Raw genomic sequence first — 23,654 nt, 5'->3', positions numbered from 1 at the left:
TTGTGCCAGGTCTCTGAGTTTTGTAAGGCCTGCTTACTTGGTGAAAAGAGCCTGTTACCATGGTTACAGCCATAAAAACTTAAGCCTCAGTGAGATATTAACATTCCTCACTCTTGGAAAGAAAAAGGTTTCCTTTTTTTAGGCAAGTGACCCTTTCTTTTTTCCTAGGTTCTCCCCCTTTCTTTTACATGCTAGAAAAGAATCAGAAATAAATCCTAATCTTGTGTAAATAGTTGAAGATGTGAAGCCTGACTAGTACATTGTTTCTGTACCAAAGCATCTTCTTTTAAAGGCAAGACTCCTTCCAGTTGTACCTAGTCCTTAACAAAATGAAAGTAAATTACCAAAAGCAAACAAATACTATGGATTTCAAGTAACCTGCTTCTAAAATTTAACAACCATGAAATAAAGCTGTTCTTGTTTTAATGGTGACCTGAGAGTGTCTTCCACATGGATAAGCCTGGGTTTGTTTTTTAGCAGCACTATACATTTCACACTATTATTTAAGTAGTGCACAGCTGCCCCTCCCACCCCCAATTTATTAAAGATCTGTTCGGTCTCCAGCTACCCCAACACTGACAAATGCATGTTAAACCAAAAAATAATCTGACATATCCCTAATGGCACAATGGAATTCACAACTGGAACTCAGTTCTAGGTTCAGTTTCCTGAAGTGCAAAGGTGAACAGACATCAGAATTCTAAAATAAAATATTAAAAAAAAAATCCTGCTTGTGTGTTCTGCCAAACCAAAACTAGTTTATACACAATTGAAACAACACTTTAGTAAGAACACGACTTTAGACAGAGCTAATGTTTATAAAAATGGAAAATATGCTACACAACACAATGGTATTAGCAAAAACATTACTAACTACCTTAAGTATCAGAATTAACAATCTCTGGGATTATTCTTTGATTTAAGAAACTGTAACTGACTTAGTTTCTTGATCATCAACTACTAAAAGAAGTCAGTTTTGAAAAGAGACTGATAACCCAGTAGTGGAGGGGAGAAAAAAGAAGAAAAAGTTACAGGAATATGAGTAATTCTCAACATTGCTCAACTCCAGCTGTATCATTTGCCCAAAAGAGAAAAATTCCCTCTAAAAACCTTGTCTGCCTTTTGTCATTACCAGTCCAATAGTTCTAATATTACAAGCTGCACTGTCAAAACAACACAGTTCATGCTAGAGGTATTAAAATACTAAAAATATTTATAGTAAGGGTTATGCTGTGTTACTTCAGTATTGCTACATCTGACAACTATTTAAAAACAGATGTAAAGCCTATGGTCAGGAGAAATGACAGTAAATAAAGCCAGGGGCCTCTACCAGGTTGCAGAAGAATTCAGTGCACAAACTCTCAATTTATTTGCATGTTTCAACAGGGGATAAAAATCAAACTTTCTGAAACAGAACTGGGCTTTTGCATAAGATCATTTTAAGGAGACTGTAAGAAGCCTGAGTTTCTTTCCACTTCAAACAGGACGTGTAGTGAAAACCAGAAATTGTCCAAATTTTGTGTTCCAGTGTTTCCAAAGTGTAACTTTTAAGAGATAACTTCAAAGACACAAACTTGGAAGAAACATTTTAACAATTCCTACCTGTCTACTCGTTCCCAGAAAAGTCCAGAATGATAAAAACATTGGTTACACATCTCCAGTACAAAATGTGAGCACCCTGTTCTTCCTTTGTCCTGCTGTTCTTCCTCAGAACAGAGATGTGATCTTCCAGCTTTACTGTCACTCAACAGCCTCTTCAAAAACTAACTGACTTTTATTTCTATTTTACATTTTAGGAAGATTTTGTGCTAAAAAACCCTGAACAAAAACTAACCAAAACAAGCAAAAGAAAATCCATTTAAAGAGATTTGCTTGTAATCTCCTGCAGTGGGTGTGATTCATATTAGCATGCAAATGAATAGGGGATCATCACATCATACACCTGTCTGACAGCTCACTAAACATATTGCTTTAGCCCTTTGAGTGAACACTTTAGTGAGAGTTTTTAGCTCATATCAAAACTTCTGAAACCTCTGTTTTGATCTGATCATTGAAGCAATATCAAAAAGGTATTTATTTTCTATTTCAGGGTCTATTTTACTGAACTGAAAGATATGCATTTACTTTTAAAGTCTTTTTGCAATAAATTTTTAATTTATTTTTTCTTAAAACCAATCTCCTGAAGATAAATCAGATATCAGAAAGCCATAGTAAAATTGTAAGCATTAGTAACATTGTGTATACTACAATTAAACAAAATTCTTTTGCTTTTGCAGAGTAGAGCACACAAGTGCTAAGCCAAGTTCCTCTCTCCTTGGACATATAAACAAATTCTACAGAGCCCAAAGCAACAGGGCCAAATTCAAGTTGGAATGAGTTTTCAAACAGAGCTCTAGAAAACAATGTGAGCTTTTTCCATTGCAGTGCAAATGGCTCTGAAGACACTTTTCAAACTAAAAATCAGACGGTGCCCGCAATAAGAACCAAACTCTCACAAAATCACTATTAAGCTACATACCGCCTCCAGGCTGAGAGGAATCATTGGTTCCAATGATTACTGAAACACCAACTTCTTCCAACTTCACCTTCCATTCTTCAATTATTTCAGCTGAACCATCCTAGAAAAAATAATGACTTAGACACAGTTATTTTAATTGGTGTGTTGAAGTGAACCAAAAATTTGTCTTGTTAGAGACATTATTTACTTGGACAGTATTTTAAAGAAGGTCTGAAACTCACCTTACTGGCATCATTAAAAATTGACAGCTCCATGGTTCCCTTAAAATCTTGTTCCCAAACTGACTTTAGGCATTCATCTAACCAGCATTCACTGTTGTGAACAGGCACAATGATAGACTACAAAAAAACAGAGATCCACATGCATGTCAGGAAGCATGTTTTTGTTTACTTACAGTATATTTATTAAAAAGGAGAAGTAGCAGATCCTTCTGAAACTTTCACCAAAAATGCATCTTATAAAGTTAGGCAAAGAACCTTTCTTTTCTTTACAAATACATGATTTGCTTTCCTCTCTCAAGCTTCTTTTTAAATAAAGTTCCATAAGATGGTTCTTGGTAGAAGAGACCACTGAAGCAAACCCACAAATGAAACATCTGTAACACAAACCTAACCTCATTCTAGTATTCCTGCACCTCTCAAGACACTCCTCACTTTTCTCTTCTATTAATATATCTTACTCATTTATTTATCTTCAAGCCTAATTGGAGATTCTCACATATGCTGGACCCTCAGGCTGCAGCCAAGTTTTTAAAAATTATTCCACCTACAACTGCTCTAAAGCACCCTGAAGTTGGTGATGCAGTTCCATACTCTGTCATTCCAGCTGCAGGTTTTCCTCCTGCAGCCTCTCTCAGTTCTGATGTGCACCCAAAGCAGGTAAATATACCTGAAATATTTTAAAATTGGTTAGAAAACAGAGAGGAGGGCTTTTATCAGTTACCACTCTTCTAATTACCCCTAAAAAGCCAACAATCCCCAAAATTCTTTCAGTGTCTCAAAATAGAAAAATTTTCCTTCATGCAAAGGCCTGAGAAATCATCCTGGTGATAACCTGGCTGTGCTTGCAAAGGGAGAGCCCAAGTCTGTACCTGTTAAAATTCCTTCTAGATGGGGAACTTAAGGGCCTAAGTAACTCCTAAAAAGTGTCATGGGACATTTCAAGAAGTCCCTAGAAACACAACTTAAACTCCTCATTATGTGGGGTTTACAAAAAAACAAATGCATGGCTGGAAGAAACAGGGGATTTGTTCCTATTGTGAGCAGGAGAGAATCCTAAGAAACAAAATACTGGGATACTGAAATGGAATTATACACAATTTAGTGCCATGTGAACACATGTACATCGTGCAAATACACACATGTGCACACATCAGAAGGCAGGGTTTTGGACACTGAAGGATGTACACACAGCCAAATAAAATAGTAAACTTCTAAAATGAATGAACCTCCAGATTTTTGGCAGGATGATGGAACAGTTCTTAAAAGAAGTAGGATAAAAGCACTCTAAAATTTTAAGCAAAGCAGGCCTTTGACTTGTGTCTTAGAGAGATAAATAAAATAGGGAAAAACAAAAAAAAAAGTGAAACTGATTACCCAGTAATTAAAACATACATACAGAAAAGATTATTTTAGAACTGTGTCAGATTAGTACTTCAAGACTAAAAAAAAAAGCAAAAATCTGAGATTCTGAAGTACTATATTAAATTTACTCAAGATTTTTATATTCTTTATGTGGACATGGCAATTCAAATATGACCCTACACATTCATACCAACCAATCTAACATATTCAATCAGGAAAAAAGGGTTCCATAATTCTTCCAATGACAATATAAATTTGTGCAGTTTTGCACATCCAGAAAAATCAGTTATTTTCAATTTGTTTTCTGATTCACTTAGTAAAAATTTGACTAAGCCATCACCAACTAGCACACCATTGGTTTGAAAACTGGAACTTCTTTGCTTTTTTTCCGTGGTGTACTCCTGTTTTAAGTCAGGGCAGCAGTGCAAAATAGCAAGATGATGTTTGACCTCCCTGTTTAGTTTGAACTGAAAGTAGAAAAAAGTACTTCAAGGGCAGCACATATTAAACAATCCATAAATACCTGATGGCTCTGAGGTGCTCTGAACTGAGCTGCTCATGATATGTTAACATGCTCCTGAACACATTACTGTGAGCAAATTCTGCTTCCACAGAACCACGACCACAGATACAGATATGGAACTGGACACCTGCCAAACCAAGGCCCAGAGCTCAACTGCTGATGATACTCCCATGTAAAACCTGAAAAATTAACAAATCCACACAAATAACTGCATTCAGCAATAGGACAAACACCTCAGAGTACTCCTGATGTTGTATACTAGTTTTATTCCAACCATTCTTGCTCACCTCACTGGTTTTCTGTGTTTAGTTTTAGTTTGAGGATGCATCAAAAATCTAGACTTTCATTTCTTCCTCACTCATTACTACAACTGTACCCTGGCTTAAGAGTTGCAACTGGGCAGTCATAAATTGGCTTTTCATGATGTGTGACTGCCTCAGAATAATTCAATCTCCTTGGACCATTTAAAGAGGGGGAAATCATGAACCAGGGCACTATTTCACCTACAGGTGTAGTCTCATAGCAAAAAATACCAGCTGGTAGTAACCTCCAGTGACTGTGGCTGCTTCTTCTGTCCCAAAACAAGATCAACTACAGCTCTGCCACTGCTGACAAACCCCCTCTCCATGGACAAACACCAGCATTGCTAAGGGAAACATAAAAAGCAGGCATAAGGGAGACCTAGAATGGTTTACTCAGTCTCTTTTTGCGACAGTTTATGCCAACTCCTACTTCCCAATCCCAGCACAGATGATTATTCCAGTTCTCCTTGCAGCAACCCTTCCTGTATTTGAAGACTGCTACCAAAACAGTGAACTACAAGAGAGCATAAAGCTCTCTCAAAGTAATTTTTAGTATTGGGGACATAGATTGCAAATATAATGTGCTTTTAGCATTACAAATCATCTGAGTGGCAGCTGAGTGATATGAGTCAGAATTACCTTTGCATTAGCTGAGGCTGATTTACAGCAGAAAGAAACAGAGGAGTTTTATGACCTATGACCCAAATATGACTCTTAAAACAGAGCTATAAATCAAAGCTGGACTTGAGCATTGTGACAGCACCTGGATTTCCCTGAACTCCACGCATTCTAGACAAGAATTCCATCAATTTTTGTATTTTCATATCTCCATTTATATAGCTATATAGGCACAGATAGAGATAGATGTTGTATATTTAACTTTATTTATGTGTTTAATTTGTACATATGTGCACATTTATTAAAAAATGTATAAATAAATATAAATATATAAATGTATATCTATAACATATAAAACATATTTATTATATGTAAATATATGTTTCTTATATATAATTCTATATAATTATATGTAATTATATAATTATGTATCAAATATATAATTATTATATAATTATATATCAGAGATGTATTATTATATATAAATATACAAGTTTATTTATTTATAAATATAAACATAAATGTCTTTTTATATAAATATAACGATAAACATATACACTACATATGTACATAGGAGATATATATATACACACACTATATATATATATACACACAAAATATAACTAACTAACTAGCTAACTAACTAACTAAAGGTACGGGAAGTAACAAAAGCAGGAAGTGTAGGAAGATTTTACGACTTTCATTACCAACCCCGTGTAGCCGAACGCACCGAGGCACCGAGCCCTCCGGGAGAGCCCTCCCGGGCCGGCCCCGGCCCCGGCCGAGCTGCCGTGTCCGCAGCGGGCAGCCCTGGCCCGGGACACCCCGGCCCGGCCCCGCCTGTCACGTACCACCTGCACGGGGGCCTCGGGGCTCCCGCCGGCTCTCCCCGGCTCCGCCATCGCCGCCGCCCCTCAGGGAGGAGCGGGAGGAACAACCACAGAGACGGAGGCGGGAGCGGCCGGAAGAAGCTCTGCTGGCGGCGGCAGCCGAGCCCCGGCCCCGGCCCCGGCCCCGGCCCCGGCCCCGGCCCCGGCCCCGGCCCGTGAGGGAAACCCCGGGCCCCGGCCCCTGAGGGAAACCCCGGGCCCGGCCCGTGAGGGAAACCCCGACCTCGGCCCCGGCCCCTGAGGGAAACCCTGGCCCCGGCTGTGCAGTCACTCGTACTGAAAATCACACTATGAAAAAACAGTGTCCACAAAGGAGACAGAGGAGTCCGGCACCTTTATTCGAATAAAGGGGGAGAGGCCACCGGGGCACACGCCCGCGGGGTTTTCTCTCTCGAGGTGTTGAAGGAGGCAGCCTCCTTTTATTCCGAACTCCCGTCCGCATGTTGCCCTCTTCCTTTCCCAGTGCTGAGGTTCTAGGAAAGTAACAGCCTTCCCGAAGCGCCTACCACACATTCTCCCCACTTAAACTTGTCATTTTCCCCTTAAGTTCAAAAGTTCAGGCTTGTGCCGACCCATTTGTCTGTTTCAGGAGTCACTCTGTCCGGGCTCTGTAGCAAACCTGCTGCTTTGATTTAATAGAGACATTAAATCCATTTCAAAGTCGTTAACACCCATACCTTCACTCATCGGATTGTTAAAACATTAACACACATCTTCCCTCTCACACTGATTGCTCAATAGATGCTGCAGTCACTTCCCCACCTGTTCTCTAAGATCAATCCTGTAAATTTTCAGCAGTGTTATAATGCTTTTTCAAAGTTATTTCCCACACTGAGGTATGGCGGCTGGTAGTAGCTTACTTGAACTCAAATTTGTGGAAACTGAAACAAATTTGGAGTTGTTCATGGTACATAATCCTGGAGAATTATAATGGTAATGTCAGTGTTCTCTAGTCTCTCCAGTCTGGGCCTTTGTTGGTCTGAACTACTGTGTTCAGTACTTTTTTAATATAAAAGTTTATAATAGGCTTTAAATAGGGAAAACTGCTGGTGGTAATGATGCCATTATCATAAAATTGTGGAATGGAGTGGACCTTAAAGCTCATCCAGTTCCACCTGCTCCCGTGGGCAGGGACACCTTCCACTATCCCAGGCTGCTCCAAGCCCTGTCCAACCCAGCCTTGGACACCTCTATGGATGGGGCAGCCACAGCTTCTCTGGGCAATCTGTGCCAGGGCCACCCCACCCTCGCAATAAGAAATTAGCTCCTGATATCTAACCTGAATTTCCCCTCTTTCAACTTGTATCCATTACTCCTTGTCCTGTCACCGCAGTTCCTGACAGAGTCCCTCTCCAACTTCCTTGTAGGCCCCTTCAGATACTGGAAGGCATTTCAAAATATACTGGAAAGTATTATTGATCATTTGTTAACTGAAATTATGCTTGTGCAACTGCTTACTCCCTTGAAAGTGTTCACAGCTAAAAGGGATTGCAATGCCAGGCCCTGTACAACAACCTATTCAGAATTTTTAAAATTTGCACAAAGCAATCTTTGTTAAGCAAAATCCTGAGATTATCCCTTGTTTATTTGAAGAGCCTGTTAAACAGCCAGACAATTCAAGGAGCAAACAGAGCAGAGTTATCTTAAAATGTTGGTTGGCACACAAGTCCAAGAATTTAGGAGGTGAGGAGGACAGCCAAGCAGTAATTCACCCTTGGAATCTATTTCAAATTATCTGCACAGCTTCTCACCATCCAGCCTGAGTTTAATCTCTCCATGAACAGCGCTGTTAAATATGATCATTCCTGCTTCTGGCGACAAAGGCTGCTGGCACTGTTATGTTGCCTGTGTGCCTTGCTTTATCTAAGAAAGTGTAGCAGAGTATTGCTTTACTCACCCTAAACGAAACAAAAGTCCTAGTCAGGGACAGTGCCTCATTAAGTGAAGCAAAATGCAGAGCAAAGCCCTTGCTGCCTTCCCCGAGGAAAATACAGAACCAGTTAAACCCACCAGAAATGTTTTCTAAGTTATATTATGTAGATGACCACAGAGAGTAATTAAACACAAACTTCTGCTTAGAATGTGATTTTTGTTTGCGGTGGGTTTGGAAAGACATTTATAGGCCCACAAGCATGTGGAACCTATTCAGTGGGATTGTCAGGGCAGCTAACATCCATTGTGAGAGTTCTTACCTACTGGCTTTTGAAATTCCAGCAGGCATTGCTGTGTCCTTGGGCAACTTGGGAAATGAAATAGTTTCCAAAATATAGTCAACTGGTTCACTGCCCATTCCGCTTTCATGTGGGTCAGAATGGAAAGAGATCTCCCAGCACTATTGCAACAAACTCGTTAAGGAACGAGCAAAGATGGTTTGGTCCTAGTTCTACTTCCAGCTTCTCAATATTATAGATTTTTCACAGTGGTGGGGGGCAGCTCACAAAGCAGTCCTCACAGCTGAAAGCATTGCAAATTCAGACGTTTCTCATCAAATTTCATTTCTGATAAAATAATCTTTTGAGGAGTATTACTGTGAACCTAAGACTTGCAATTTCTGGAGGCTTTAGCTATGAAATAGAAATTTTCCTCATCTTAATGGAAAAACATTATCTAGAAAGTTGGTTGTGTTTTTTACATTTATCTGTCATTTCTAAAATGACACAGATTCATGGTCGTTTGGTCACAGATGGTATGGACAGCATGGACCTACTGACTTGTGAGAGCAGATCTCAGCTGGTTTCACTGGAGTTTAAAAGGAGATAAAGCAAGACTACTTGTGCAGGCTATCGGTGGGGTTATTGAGGCCGAGTAGTCTTGGGTTTAGTTTCTTTTTGAAAAGCTCAAACAGTAACTGGGGTGGTAAAAATGCATCTGTACAAACAAATCTGTTGTGTTGTGGAGAATGGGGGCAACTTAAATTGGTTGTATCTTTATTGGAAAGACAGAATGAATGAGTATATAGTGTTCTTTTAACACATTTGTCACTGAAGTTACAAGCTGTAATACTGAAGTATTTCCAGAATACAGTATGTTGAAAGGATCATTCAACAGAGTAGGTAAAAAATTCAGCTCAGAGCAACTTTTGAAACCACTTCTATTCAAAGAATGCTTTGAGCTTCCAAAAATGCTCTGTTATTTTCATAAAATGTCACAGTTGAGTGGCAAGAGAAGAGAGGGGCAATATTTCTTATTACAGTACAAAACAGCAGAAGGGGACTTGAGAGTCCCCTTCTCATCTAGTCCTGGCATCCTGAGACAGGATCAACTCACAAACCCCTACTGGTCTATGAGGCTTCATAATATCCTCAGCCACTTTATTGCAGTCCTTGCTATCTTTGCCTGAAAGAAGAATTCTTTAATACCCAGATTAGATATTGCAGTGTTTTCCAAGCTCCCTGAAACCTGGCCAGCTAAGATCTTTTCCCTGTGGTTAAAAGATGCAGACTTCTATGATCTCCCCAGTTTTAGAGCTGTTATATAGAGATGAAGCTGAGCTTATAGCATAACTTAGGTCTTTTATACAGATATTTTTTGCTCTCTCCCCCTCCATAGTGTTCAGCTCCCAAGGCATAGCTCCTCACTTTGAATCCTCTGTTAGTAACGGCATCTTGATTTTTTACCTTAGGCAAGAATTATCCTACTTTGCTCCTACCTTAGTAAATTTGGCACTTTGTCTGCATTTTAGACCAGATGTGAAAAGTTTTGCTGGGCTATTAAAAAGAAAAAAGAAAACAACAAGACCCTTACCACCCTAATAGCTTTTTTGCAGGCCTAAAAGAAGATTTACAATCAAAAACCCTGACTAAATACTAACAAGGCCAATAACCTGCCCAAAGATAAGACTAAAATCTCTTTGAAAGGATGCAGGCCCCCATCCCTTCAGCCTGTATCTCCACCCTAAGAGGCTGCTGAGCCCCCTCCTCCAGGGGTCCCCTGATAGCCCTCTCCCAGTGGCTTTATCCCCTGCAGCTGTGTGCCTTCTCAGCTGCTTTCTTGCTAATGCCTATGTTAACCCTTTCTTTGCCTTAGGAGGCTTGCAAATTCCATCACAAATCCTTTAGTCCTTCCCCAGCCTGCACACATAAAATCCCTTTATGGATTTATGATTTTATGAATTTGCAAATTGCTGTTGAGTTTCCCTCCCATCCCATACTCTGGTTTAGGTTATGGACATCTGATTTGTTCAGTGATGTTTCAGACCTTTGTTCATTCTCCTGGCTCTGCTCTGGATGCTCTCTGAGCACTTTGGATCGCTGCTGGAGAATAGGCCCCAGCACCAGTCCTGGTGGGGCTGGACCAGAGCAGGATTACTTCCCATGTCTTGCAAGCCATACTCCTGTTTGCACAGCTTAGTGCAGTGTTTGCCTTTTTCACAATGGCTTGACACTGTTAACTCCTAATCAGCTTGTGATCTATTATATCCCCTAGATCTTTTTCTGCATGAGGGAAACAGTATTTTAGCAGTTTTATTCCAGTCAGCCACATGAGAAGAAAATGACTGAAGTAGTGTGAGTGAGATTATCTGCTTTGTGCTTCAATACCAGGATTGTTTACTGGTTTCCAATTAGTTACATGTGTACACCCTGTTAAGGGAGTTGCACAAGGGCTGCTAATGCCTTCCTTTGGCCTTCAGAGCATTTATTACTAGCAGGGACTAGTACCTAATAGTTATTTGGGCCAATTTCCCTGTGTACTCAAGACTTCAAATGCTCAGCTGAAATTACCGGCCTAATTGCTCTTACAATTTAGACATATTGAGTTTGGGTAACCTCACTGAAAAATGCTGCTGCTCCTTAGAGAAGAAATGTTGTGTGGTACATTTCTTTCTCTGAAACATTAGCTGTCCTTAGAAAGGATGTTGCTCGTTTTTTCTTTCTTCTTTTCAAATGAGTCAACCTGAAGAAGCCGGTGGTTGTTTTTATGAGGTGGCAAATACCACAAATATTCTGTTAGCTGGAGTACTGAACTTGGGTACCTTTGTGGGTGAACTAGAAAGATCCCATTCATTTCAGTACCAGTCCACACCTCCAAACATAAACCCTCCTTGACCACCAGTCATCCCAGCCCCTCAGACTGCTGGGCCACAGCAGGGCGATGTGCAGCTTCCCTGTTCTGCTCAAGCCATTCTCCTCTCTGCTCCAGCTTTATATTAACATGATTTTACATTTATATTAATATAATTTTACCTTTATATTAATATGATTTTGTGGCATTAAGCCTGCAGGAGATGAGGCAGTGACAAGTGAGAGGCTTCCAAAGAACTGCAGTAGATTAGTGCAGGTTTTTCTTTGCCAAGGGCTTTAATATTTGAGCAATATTATGCAAAGCTAGACTTTAATTTAGTAATCTTTTCCTAAATGAAGATTCTAAATAATGCAGTATTTTTAAAATACAGTAAAATAAGCAAATTTTACTTTTTAGCTTGTGAAATCTCCTGGAGGATCCAGCAATAGGCACACAATTATGGTCTTACCACCTCAGTTAATACAGTTTGGGTTGGCTATTAACAAACCAGTCTGAAACTCAGTAAAGTAATAAAGCCATTTTCCATACATACCTAAAAAAAAGCTTTATAAGTAAGTTATTTGGAGGGAAAAGGTCTTATTTACAAAAGATAGCAAGATTCAGATAATGGAAAGAGATAAAGGGTAGCCTTGAATTCCCATTTTCCTGTGATAACCCTTGAGAATCAATGCTTCTACATGAAGAAGAGTAAACCTTTCGAGTGTTCAGTTTAGATCCTTTGTTTTTCAAAACCATGCCTCTGATCTTCTTGATGACCAAAGTCTTAAACACTTGTAAAATCAAGTTATTCTGAAGAGCTGAGGAAAGTAGATAGATTTGTATTATATTGAATTATATTTCCCAAAGATTTACTGGTAAGTTCATATTATCCACAGACAGAATTTTGTTGAACTTCAGTACCTTTGGGAGCTTAAACTTCTTTGTATATAAGTACAGGAAGCATTTGACATTTTAAGATGGGAAAGTGCTTAAAGAAATAAATCATATCCCTCCAAAGGAATGTATACATAACAGGAACTGGGATGTGTATAATATAAGAGATCCACAGACAATGTATTGGATGCACATTGTTATGTGACACACAGGAAGGGAAATGAGTAATATTTTGAATTATGAGTTAGCCAAAGGCATCTGAAGAAAAGATACAAGAATTGTATAGCTCTAGGGAATAGTAACATTTACTTAATATGTCTTCATTGAAAACAGAATTCAATAGGTTCTTTAAATCTTGATACTGCCCCATAAAACACATTTTATTATGTCTTTTTATATCTTTAATATCATCCTTAAAATGCTAACCTACTCTGACAAGTGGATCTTAAAGTACAGTTTATTGTAACTAACTCCGTTTCAGTTTTGCTTAATTTTCAAGCCAAGACAGTTCTGCATTTCCTGTAAATGCCAGTTCATCACACTCACCCTGGGTAATGAAATTAAAAGTTTTCAGGTTCATGCATCTTCAGTAAAACAGATTTAACAGCTTCATTAAAGCTAATAATAGTGCTGGTAATACAAAGGGCAGTAGAGAGAGCAGCTCACTCACAGCTGGCTGTGTGTTGTAAAAGAGTAGAAAAGTCAGAAAATTGACCAGATGTGATGAGAGCAGAGACAGGAAACTCTTCCCTTTCAGTGAAAAACTGTTACTCCATTTTTATGGATTCTTTCTTTGCTGAATGTAACTCTTCTCAAGGCCAGGAGAGCCTTTGGGCAGCCTGAGCAAGGTGGTGCTGACCTGAGGATGTGCAGCTCTCTGAGGACAGGAGCAAATGGGGTCTGTGATGGTTTGTTTTCATCTTATCCAGCAGTGCCCACAGCTCTGGGGAGTGGGAAAGGCAGGGGCACAGCCCCAGTGTGGAACCATCATCTGTCACACAGGGACTCACGGTGGGGCTGTGCTGAGCCCAGCTGGGGAAGGGAGCAGGGGCAGTGACTCCAGCAGGCCCCTGGAGCTGCTCAGCTCTGCTCCTTCTCCCTGGCTTCAGGGGAACTTTGTGCAGCATTAGGGACTGGTGGCAGTGGGAGACAAAGTAAAGGACTTCAGCAAATCTGTCTGTACAATGATATTTTCAAAGGTCACAACAATTTTGTGTGAATGAACTGACAATTGTGTCAAGTTTAGAGGTTTTTTTGGGTGAGGTTATGACATCTGTGGCATTACAGATAGAATTTGGCTATCAAAACTCTTTTAGGTGCAGGTCTATGGAGACTATATTGCTGTGCTAGCAGGATATAAGAGATGACAGTAAATTATTTCATTGTGTACAGGCTCCCCAGTAATGTCATCCTGATGCCATTAGAGCCTGCAATAAACCACCATGGACAAAAGACTCAGCATCTCCCTCCCTCTGACAAAAAATCCTTACTCATCTACTTCTTATTCTTTCCATAATAAACCCAGATACTTAACTTCCATCTAAACTTTCCCTTCCCAAGTAAAGTTCTAGGGGTTTTTTTGGTTTTTTTTTTTTTTTTTTTCCACAAGAGAAAGAAATTTAATTTCACCAGCTGGGAAGTCAAGATCCTCATTTTGACTTCAAGCGAAAACAACTAAAAATATCTCTTTGCTAACATTGCTGCTTGTGCTCTGCCCAGTGCTGTGCCTGTCAAGACAGAGCTCAAGGATAGCCAAGTGTCCAGCTCCACTGAGAGCACTGGCCTAGAAGCAAACCCTGCAGGTATTTGAATCCTGGGATATCTCTATATGCAAATGGGAAGTTTCCTTTTGTTTTAAAACCTCCAACTGTAGAAAGTTGTGTTTGTCTGTGTTCTCATTCTTGGGTTCTCAGATTATTTATGCAGCTGACAGCCCATGTGAGCGTTGTGGTTATTATGCACGTAAACTTGAACTTTGACATTTCATCCTGTTGCAGAGCCTTGGTATGTGCATTCCTTTATATTCCCACCATCCCTGCAGTTGCTGTTCATTATTGTCAGTGCTTATTAGTTAGAAAAGTCCATTCCATTTTGTTTGGGCCAATTAATTGGTGGAGAGAGCAGCTCTTTGAGTGTCTCCACTAACTGTGCACCACCAACTATCATCCACTGATTTATTAAATAAACTTGAGCTCTGCTGCACTTTTCGAAGAAGGAAATTCTTGTTTCTCAGTTGACCAGCTTACAAAAACTCTTCAGACTTTTGAATATTTCACTCTTTTATGACAAAGGGGAAAACAGACATTGTGTAGCAAATTAGATGAGAGCTGTTGTAGTATTTACTTCCATAATTACATTTTATTCTTTCTCATGTGTTTGGGATAGTGTCTTCCTAAAAAACAGGGAAGAAGAATACCAGGAGAGGAAACTGTCCTTGTGCTGCTTCAATATTGTGACCTGCAGCCTGTCTGAAAGCATAACAAAGCCTTGATTGTGCAAGTGCCCAGCTGATCCAACAAGCAATGAATGAGTGAGCAATGGTCAACAAGGAGGAGTGGATATCACAGAGGGCAATTCAAAAAGGTTGAAGTGCTGTGAAGTGAGAGAGGCATGAAATGAAACAGAACTAGAGATAGATAGATCATCAACCATTTGGGTTAGTGCTAATTTATTTTTTTTTAATATATATTTTTTTTAATGTGGCTATAAATGGGAAAGAGCTATGTCATCCAGTATGGAAGAAAATAATCTCATTCTTTCAGTCTAAATGAATGAGAATTTAAAACCAGAATCTGATCTAAATATGAATGAGATCTCCAGGAATCTGCTTGGCTCATATGTCAGGTGGTGTGATACAAGTTGTGTCAGAGAAGTACAGACTGTCAGACTTTCATGTCCATTCGAGCATTTGGGTCCACATAAGGCCCAACCAGAATTGTCAGCATGAGAGAGGATGAGAAAATCTGATTTGTTACAAGAGACCTCTTCCAGTTCTTCTTGGGACCACAAGATTCAACAGTAGGGAGGATTCCCTTTTCTTCAAAGTCTTCCACTGGTCATTTCACTCTTGAACGGTTTCAATTGGATTTTCAGTCAGAATTCCACATGAGAAAGCAGAAGATACATAGACAAATACATGACAAGACAGCAGAATCCAGATTTGATACTGAGGTACTGCTTCAAGGACTTCTTTAAAAAGCATTTAAAAAAGGAATTTGGATGACCATGGCAACTTCTAAAAATATTAGAATCTTTTCTGGCAAGATGGTGTTTCTGAGTAAAAGCACTTCCGGATTTGCTAGTCATTACTGTTAGTTTTGTTAGATCATTTTAGATCTCATGGCTTGTCACTGTCCTTGGGACTTTTCAAATTAAGATTTTTTAGCTTCAGCAAGGCCTCTTACCACACCTTTAGGTTTTCAAGGTTTTTTTTTGTAATTGATCTCACAACAATAAATTGGCAGGGTACCATGAATTTGTGTCAATGAATTTTCGTCAATGAATTTTCAGAGTTCCTCATCAAATATAAATTCAGCATCATAATATAGACAAATCATTTTCAGAAGATCATGCAGGGAACTGAGAGAGGACTCTGACAGAGAACCTAACTTTCCTTTTCCTCAGTCCACTACTTAATCAGGAGAGCATTTCTGGTCAGATTTGTTGGCACCTTAATGAGAGTCTAATCTAACCTAATAAAGCCATGATAGTCAACACATGCTTTGAACCAAAGAAAAAGGAAATAAATTAGAATCTCTTTCAGCAGAGTTTGCAAAATTAAGAGAGTCTCATTTGAGCTCTGGGTTTCTTTTGAGGAGTTTTCTTGCTTCTGGTACTAAAAGAGAGGGGTGAAGCAGGGTCCTTTATCCCCTGCAGATACATCTGCCCTGCAAATACTGCCACAAAGCAGCACAAAGGACCCTGCTTTGTGGAGCAACACAGATCTCATTTCATCGTCAGATCCATTGTTTTTCCTTAAGCAAATATGTAATAATGTCAGAATTTATGGATTAGTTACACAATCCCTGATCTGCTTTAACCAGAGTTAGTGCTGTTCCTCTCTGAATGCTGCTGACAGGATCACTGTGCAGACAGACAGACAGACAGACAGGGTATCTACACAGATAGATTTGCCTTTTTTCTCTGTTAATGCTGCAATATTTGGTAAGACATCACTCATTTAGTGAGTGATTGAATTTAAGAAGGAATAAAAATGTTTGTGCTTTTAATAACAACTGGAAAAACCTTGCTGCACTTTTTCTACAAAAACTGTTATTGAATTTAGGGGTGAAATTTGACTTGCAAAAACTACTCCATGGACCAGATCTGCCTCATGGGAGCTGGTCATCCCTGTCATCAAAAAAATCCCTGTCATCAAAAAAATCCCTGTCATCAGATGTGAGGTTGATCTGGTCTCTGAAAAGACAGGCTGTTGAAAATTAAGTGTGAAATTTGAAAATTATTAAGTTGAATTATTTACCTTGTTACTTCATCATGTCTGCAAAAATATCCTCTCTCCTTCTGGTAACCTAGCAATGAATACACAGTGCACAATTATTTTTTCACAATTTGTAGGAGAGTTGCATTAAAATGCATGTCAGTGTCTATTTCTTGATAGGCATGTAGCAAGCAACACTGCAAATGTTTGTTTATCCTGGCAGGGGCTGGATTTGTTTAGTGTAACTTGCACCAGTTTTGTCCAAATTCAGATGCAGAAAGGAAAATATATTCTTGTTTTCAGATCAGTGTTACAAATTTTCTTTTTAGCTTTGTTTTTATTAAGAGAAGTGACTGCTAATGGATTTGGACCTGTGTCCTCTGCTGTCACATTCTCCCTCCATGTACTGGAAATTGCTGAATACTTTGGAAGAACTGCTTGCACAGGCTGAGCCTACAGGTTGCAGAGTGGAGACAGGCTGGAGGAGCTGAAGAAAATGAAAAATTAAGCCAGCCAAGAGATACGCATCATGATTAATATCAGCTTCACCAGTGGCATAAATTATGTTTTCTAAAACAGGAAATTAATGTTCAGTAAGTGGTAGAAATAAACAACTGGTCCTCTTGAAGAGTCCTCAGACTAAATGCTGTTTTCTGTGTACTTCTTGGCAGACATTTTAAATACCTAGGTTATTGTGAAATGAAAAGAAAACACTAATTCTTGTGGATGAAATGCACAGGACTATCCCCAAAATAACAATATGCTGAGGCTCTTCAGATGTTTTTGGTTTTGACTTCAGCTCTATCCAGACTCAGGCATGCAAGCAGGAGTTACTGCCTGCACCCCAGAGGAGTCTCTGAGCTTTGCCACTAAATCCTGAGACAGCCTTGCTGTGTGGGGTGGGAATGAGCTGTTTCTTGGCCATCTTTTGTTCTTTGTGTTACCTTTTTGATCCTCTCAATAGGCTGCTTGGGACCAGACATCATTCCCTTCATTGTTTTTGAGTTTGATGTGCAAAGAGTGAAATGCAAATTCCAGTCTGCACAAGCTGGGTTGCTTAACAGTTCAAGGTGTTGGGAGCTGGGCAATGGTGAGAGAAAAGCACCAAAACCATTGCTGCCATGATGCTGTGGCCCATGGTTCGATCCAAACCAAGCTGTGTGGTTTGGGAGGCTGCTCCTTAATATTGCAAAGCCGTGGGTTTAGCACTATCACAAAGCGTAGGTTTAATCTTTACTCCACCTTAGACCTCTTGGCCAAAAATATGCCTTGCTCAGGCTCCTCAGTGGAGGTATTTTACCTGGCTGAGGTATTTAAATGAGGAGTAGTGTAGCCAGGAGTGGAGTCTTGCTCTGCAGCCAGCAGGGAAAGCAGGGATGGGCTGGGCTGGGCTGAGTTATCCCACCTTGCAGAGGGGCTTTGCCCTGGGGGACAGGGCAGGACAGCACACCTGACCTCCCTGCTCAAAGGCTGGTGTGAGTCCCATGTCTTACCCTGCTTCATACCTGGAAGATCAAAATAAAGACCTTGAAGAGAAAGGGAAATGTATTATTATATTAAAAAACAGAAGTTACACATTGGCCACCCTACTGATTTTGATTTGCCTCAAACATTGAAGTATTCTTGGGAGGTGAAGCTCCCTGCCTGCAGTGGTTCAGTGCTGTGCAGAAAGGGCTGATAGGTGTAACTCTAGGTACACCTACTGGTTTGGCCACACCACAAGTCTGGGCATCTCTGCTTTTTTTTTTTTTTTTTTTTTTTTTTTTTTTTTTTTTTTTTATATATAATTTATTTTGCTGTTGCATCTTATAAGTTCCTTGTCCAAATAATTTATTTTTTTGCCATTCCCAAGGTTTTTCTGTTTATCTGACAACGAAGTACCTGACAATAATTAAGTAGGTATCTGACAATAAAGTACCTCAGTCTCTCTTTCGTGCCTTGTGGAAAAATCTATTGATTTGGGTGGGATCTGGTTGGGATCCCAATGCAAGCATCCAGAGGCGGAAGCTGGATTGTGCATGCAGCAGGAGCTGCCAGTTCAGTGGGAGCTGTTTGTGTCAGAGCTGCCTGTGTGTGTCCAAGGCAGAGGGGCAGCTCTGCTCCCCACCCCCTCCTCCAACTCTTCTTTAATGCTGCCTCACTCTTTAAAATCTTTAAATTAACACGGTTTCATCAGAAATACTGCTGTTCTGCAGCTGGATTTCAGACATGCCTTAGCACCAGCTTCTTTTAGGAAAGATTTACTTATTTTTCTTTAAATGTCCCTTGTTTTCAGTTGCATTCCAAAGGCCAAAACTTTTCCCTTCGAAACAAAACAAGGAAAGTGAGATGTGAGTAGTGGTTTAGGCATAGTAGGAACTGTGCTCGGATATTAGTGCTAAAGAAGTATTCAGGAATGAGGAGGGTGCAATTATGGATGAGTGTATTTTCTTTACTGATTTTAATTTCATGAGAGCAAGTGACACGGTCCCCCCTCACCACACACAAAGGTTTCCCACTGTCCATTCAGCTGCTGAACCTCTCCCTGTTTTGTTACTCTGCTCACTCCTGTCTGTCCACTGGATTTACCTTACAAATTCTATTTATTTCCTATTGCTCCTGTATTCATTGTCTATTGTCCTCTCTGTGGCTTGTTTGAATTCTTAGACCACTCTCTTTCCCTCCTGCTTTGCCATGCATGCTATTTAGCTATGGCTTTGCCTTTCCAGAAAATACCCTGCTTCTCCTCCTTCCCCCTCCTCCTTCAAAGTTTCAGATTTCCCTTGCTGGCAGGCAGCGAGGGGCTGCACACCAGGCACCAGCCCTTGGGTCTGCTCTGTAACCACAGGACCTGATTCCCCTCCTGCAAACTGAGTAGCGTGACAATAAATCAGCTGAGAGGGGGCTGCTTGGAAATTGCAAAACAGGGACACGTAGTGAAACCAGCACATGGCTGGGCAGTGACCAGAGCAGCTCTCGAGGAGTTCCCAGTTCTCCCATGTAATATTCCCTTGGGGACAGCAAGGCTGAGTGAGACCTTTCAACAGATTAGCTCTGCCACACTGTTTAAAGCAGCTTTGAATGTTCAGCTGAGATGTGCTTAACCCCAAATCCAGCATCTGAAAGCGCCCTTCCTGTGCCTTCCGGCTGGGTCCCAACTTGGCAGGGGGGTTTGTCCCTAATAATGTAAACACAGCCATGCTTTGAAGAAAATTTGAATCCAGACCTGAGCTTGAGCCCATCTGTAATCACTACTTGATTTTGCTTTCCTCAAATCTGCACTTTTGAGTACTGAGGAAAATGAGTCATCTCTCCTTCAATAGGTTCTCCTCCTGCAGCCACCTGCTCTTTAAAATCCTTAAAAGTCCTTTAAAATCACTGCTGTTTGTGCCTGGGTTGCTAGCTGTGACACGCAAATATTTAAAGTGAATTTAGAAGGAAGTATGTGAAGTGACTCTGTAGAGTCTCATCTTTTGATTTGCTCCTTGAGGAAGGCAGTGGAGCTTTATTGGGGTTCAAGTGTTTGAGCGTAGGGAGCTGCTCCCAGAACCTGTATCTCCAGTCCTGCCACATTAGGTCAGAGTAGTTACTCAGTGGCTTCTCTTTTCAGAGAAGTGTGAAGCCTTTGCTGCAGAAGATTTATGTTTCCATTTGACATTATACAATATTTTCCTCCCAGGATTTCAGTGAAGTTCTGCTCTTTCTGAATTGTAAATGAAAAAAAAAATAAAAAAAAAAATTACTGTTCAGAATGTTCTCTCTTGAAAAGATGTTTGCTTTTCACAGCTCAAACAGAAAACAGCTCAGTGCATCCAAAAGCTGCCTCACCCTTTGAGCGTGTTCCCAGATCTCAGCCAAGAGCACTACTATGGAATAGCTGTGAGTAGCCGGAAGAGCATTGTAGGGATTGAGATGCAAATGAGCGAACCAAGCAGCCCCCTTCGCTGCAGAGGTTCCCTATCTCCTGCTGCCCCTCACTTTTGAACTGGGGGAGGTTTAACCTGGGCTTTGCTCCGCAGCCACGATCCTTGGCTCTGCAGCCACAGTCCTTGGCTCTGCAGCCACCAGCCCGGGCTTTGCTCACTTGTAAGGCTCAGCAGCTTGGGGAGGATGAAAACTGTGTCAGCATCAGGAAGGCGTGGAGGACAGGAGGGGCTTTCAAAGTCCCCATGTTGCCATTACTTTTCTGGGTCCCAAGAACTAAATGCCACCGCTTTTTCTCAGTTAAAAGGGAGGGGGAATAAAAGCCAGAGGTAGTAGGCACTGCAAAATAGCACACTCTGTTCCCTATCTTAAAAGTTCACAGTTTTCAGGCAGTTTCAAAAGTTTCAGAGTGTAATGTGAGCTGCCTGGGCACTTGTTTGTTTTATCAAAGGCAGAGAGTTCGAATATTGCAAAGGAAATCAGATACAGTAGGTTGGGGGGCATGCAGAGGGCTGCACATATAAACACTCTGAGGAATAAAGCAATACGGTGTTTTCTCTGTATGCTTTTCTTTCCAGTGTGAGGGAAGGAAGCAAAACATTCTAACAAAACCTCCTTCTAAAGAAATAACCAAGGCACCGAGCTCTAAAGCCTGCACATGACTGGGAGAAAAAGACATTTTGTATTATTGCATGTTGTCATCACTTTGCTTAGTGTTGTCCCTCTGTGCTAATTACATGTTTACATGCATTGCATCATTGGGCAGAATTACTGTAATTATGTTAATACTTCATAATCAACAGAACACAGTACCTGTAATTTACCAAACAAAAAGGACATGAAAAGCCAAACCCACAAATGGAAAGGGATACGCTGCAAAGGATTTAATCCTCGGTGCAGCAGCAGGAAGCTTTCAGAGCTGGAATATCCTGCTTCAGCCATCGGATGCTGCCAGGGAGCACCAGGGCACTTTGCAAGGTGTTTTAACAGGTACTAATACACCAAACTGTGAACAGGGTGGAAATGTTTAATGCTCATTCATGAACTCTCACCTAGAAAAATCTGAACAGTGCCCTTAATAAAGCTGCATGGCAGACTCTTGAAAGAACAACAGGAGACTAAGAAACTCGCTGATCTGGAAATATTTTAACCCCTCTCCTATCTGTGAATGTACAATATCAATCTCAACCCCATTGTTGCTTCTTTGAAAAAAATTACGTGGCACCTGGCATATCAGAGGGCAGTCTGTGTGCAACGGGATAATTTTCTTCCTACCTCCATCCGTGTTTTTTTCCCCATTTCTCTTGGCCCGGGTAGTTTGGGCTTTAGGCTGAATCACCCCCTGCCCTTCCCGCACGTCCTGGAAGGGTCTCTGTCACTAAGGGTTAAGTATCTGAAGTCAACAGCAGAATAACCCGGGACATTAAACAACACAAGGAGTTATCCCGAGTGGTCATTAAGTGGTGAAGAGTAATACAAATAATATCAAGTCCCAAGTGCTTCCTGGTAAGTGGAAACACAAGAAAGTTGCAGCAAAATCGTCAGCCTTCATCTAGCAGGAACCGCGCCTTGGTGGCGACCCTGCTGCAGTCACCGGCTGCAGTGAGGAGCAGTGCGGGGGGACAGGCTGTGTGTCACTGCCATCACCCCTGGGGACAGGCTGTGTGTCACTGCCATCACCCCTGGGGACAGGCTGTGTGTCACTGCAGGCACCCCTGGGGACAGGCTGTGTGTCACTGCCAGCACCCCTGGGGACAGGCTGTGTGTCACTGCGGGTACCCCTGGGGACAGGCTGTGTGTCACTGCAGGCACCCATGGGGACAGGCTGTGTGTCACTGCCATCATCCCTGGGGACAGGCTGTGTGTCACTGCCAGCACCCCTGGGGACAGGCTGTGTGTCACTGCAGGCACCCATGGGGACAGGCTGTGTGTCACTGCCATCACCCCTGGGGACAGGCTGTGTGTCACTGCGGGGACCCTGGGGACAGGCTGTGTGTCACTGCGGGTACCCCTGGGGACAGGCTGTGTGTCACTGCAGGCACCCATGGGGACAGGCTGTGTGTCACTGCCAGCACCCTTGGGGACAGGCTGTGTGTCACTGCAGGCACCCATGGGGACAGGCTGTGTGTCACTGCCATCACCCCTGGGGACAGGCTGTGTGTCACTGCGGGGACCCTGGGGACAGGCTGTGTGTCACTGCGGGCACCCATGGGGACAGGCTGTGTGTCACTGCCATCATCCCTGGGGACAGGCTGTGTGTCACTGCCAGCACCCCTGGGGACAGGCTGTGTGTCACTGCAGGCACCCATGGGGACAGGCTTTGTGTCACTGCCATCACCCCTGGGGACAGGCTGTGTGTCACTGCGGGGACCCTGGGGACAGGCTGTGTGTCACTGCGGGTACCCCTGGGGACAGGCTGTGTGTCACTGCAGGCACCCATGGGGACAGGCTGTGTGTCACTGCCAGCACCCTTGGGGACAGGCTGTGTGTCACTGCAGGCACCCATGGGGACAGGCTGTGTGTCACTGCCATCACCCCTGGGGACAGGCTGTGTGTCACTGCAGGCACCCATGGGGACAGGCTGTGTGTCACTGTGGGGACCCTGGGGACAGGCTGTGTGTCACTGCCATCACCCCTGGGGACAGGCTGTGTGTCACTGCAGGCACCCCTGGGGACAGGCTGTGTGTCACTGCCATCACCCATGGGGACAGGCTGTGTGTCACTGCCATCACCCCTGGGGACAGGCTGTGTGTCACTGCCATCACCCCTGGGGACAGGCTGTGTGTCACTGCAGGCACCCATGGGGACAGGCTGTGTGTCACTGCGGGGACCCTGGGGACAGGCTGTGTGTCACTGCGGGGACCCTGGGGACAGGCTGTGTGTCACTGCAGGCACCCATGGGGACAGGCTGTGTGTCACTGCCATCACCCCTGGGGACAGGCTGTGTGTCACTGCCATCACCCATGGGGACAGGCTGTGTGTCA

The 23,654-nt window shown here is 42.0% G+C and overlaps 1 protein-coding gene across 8 annotated transcripts in view; it reads right to left on the bottom strand.

Moving 5' to 3' along the window:
• Positions 1 to 6,572, bottom strand: part of QTGAL (queuosine-tRNA galactosyltransferase) — a 105,277-nt gene extending 98,705 nt beyond the window's left edge. For 2 of the 8 annotated variants that reach the window (XR_015278003.1, XR_015278004.1), the window contains exons 1-3: positions 6,396 to 6,499; positions 2,740 to 2,856; positions 2,519 to 2,618 (exon numbers count right to left, since the gene is read on the bottom strand). Coding sequence is in view for 5 of the 8 variants with exons in the window: in XM_086857209.1 (XP_086713335.1) it covers positions 2,519 to 2,618; positions 2,740 to 2,856; positions 6,396 to 6,446 (268 nt within the window). In the remaining 3 variants the exon portion in view is untranslated. The other 6 variants (XM_086857210.1, XM_086857211.1, XM_086857212.1 and 3 more) reach the window with 5 other exon arrangements.
• Between the last annotated feature and the right edge of the window lie 17,082 nt (positions 6,573 to 23,654).

The sequence above is a fragment of the Cyanistes caeruleus genome, chromosome 19 (assembly GCF_971803275.1).
Source record: "Cyanistes caeruleus chromosome 19, bCyaCae1.hap1.1, whole genome shotgun sequence".
NCBI lineage: Eukaryota > Metazoa > Chordata > Aves > Passeriformes > Paridae > Cyanistes > Cyanistes caeruleus.
The sequence above is the reverse complement of the archived record's forward strand: the minus strand, read 5'-3'. Positions and strand labels throughout refer to the sequence as shown.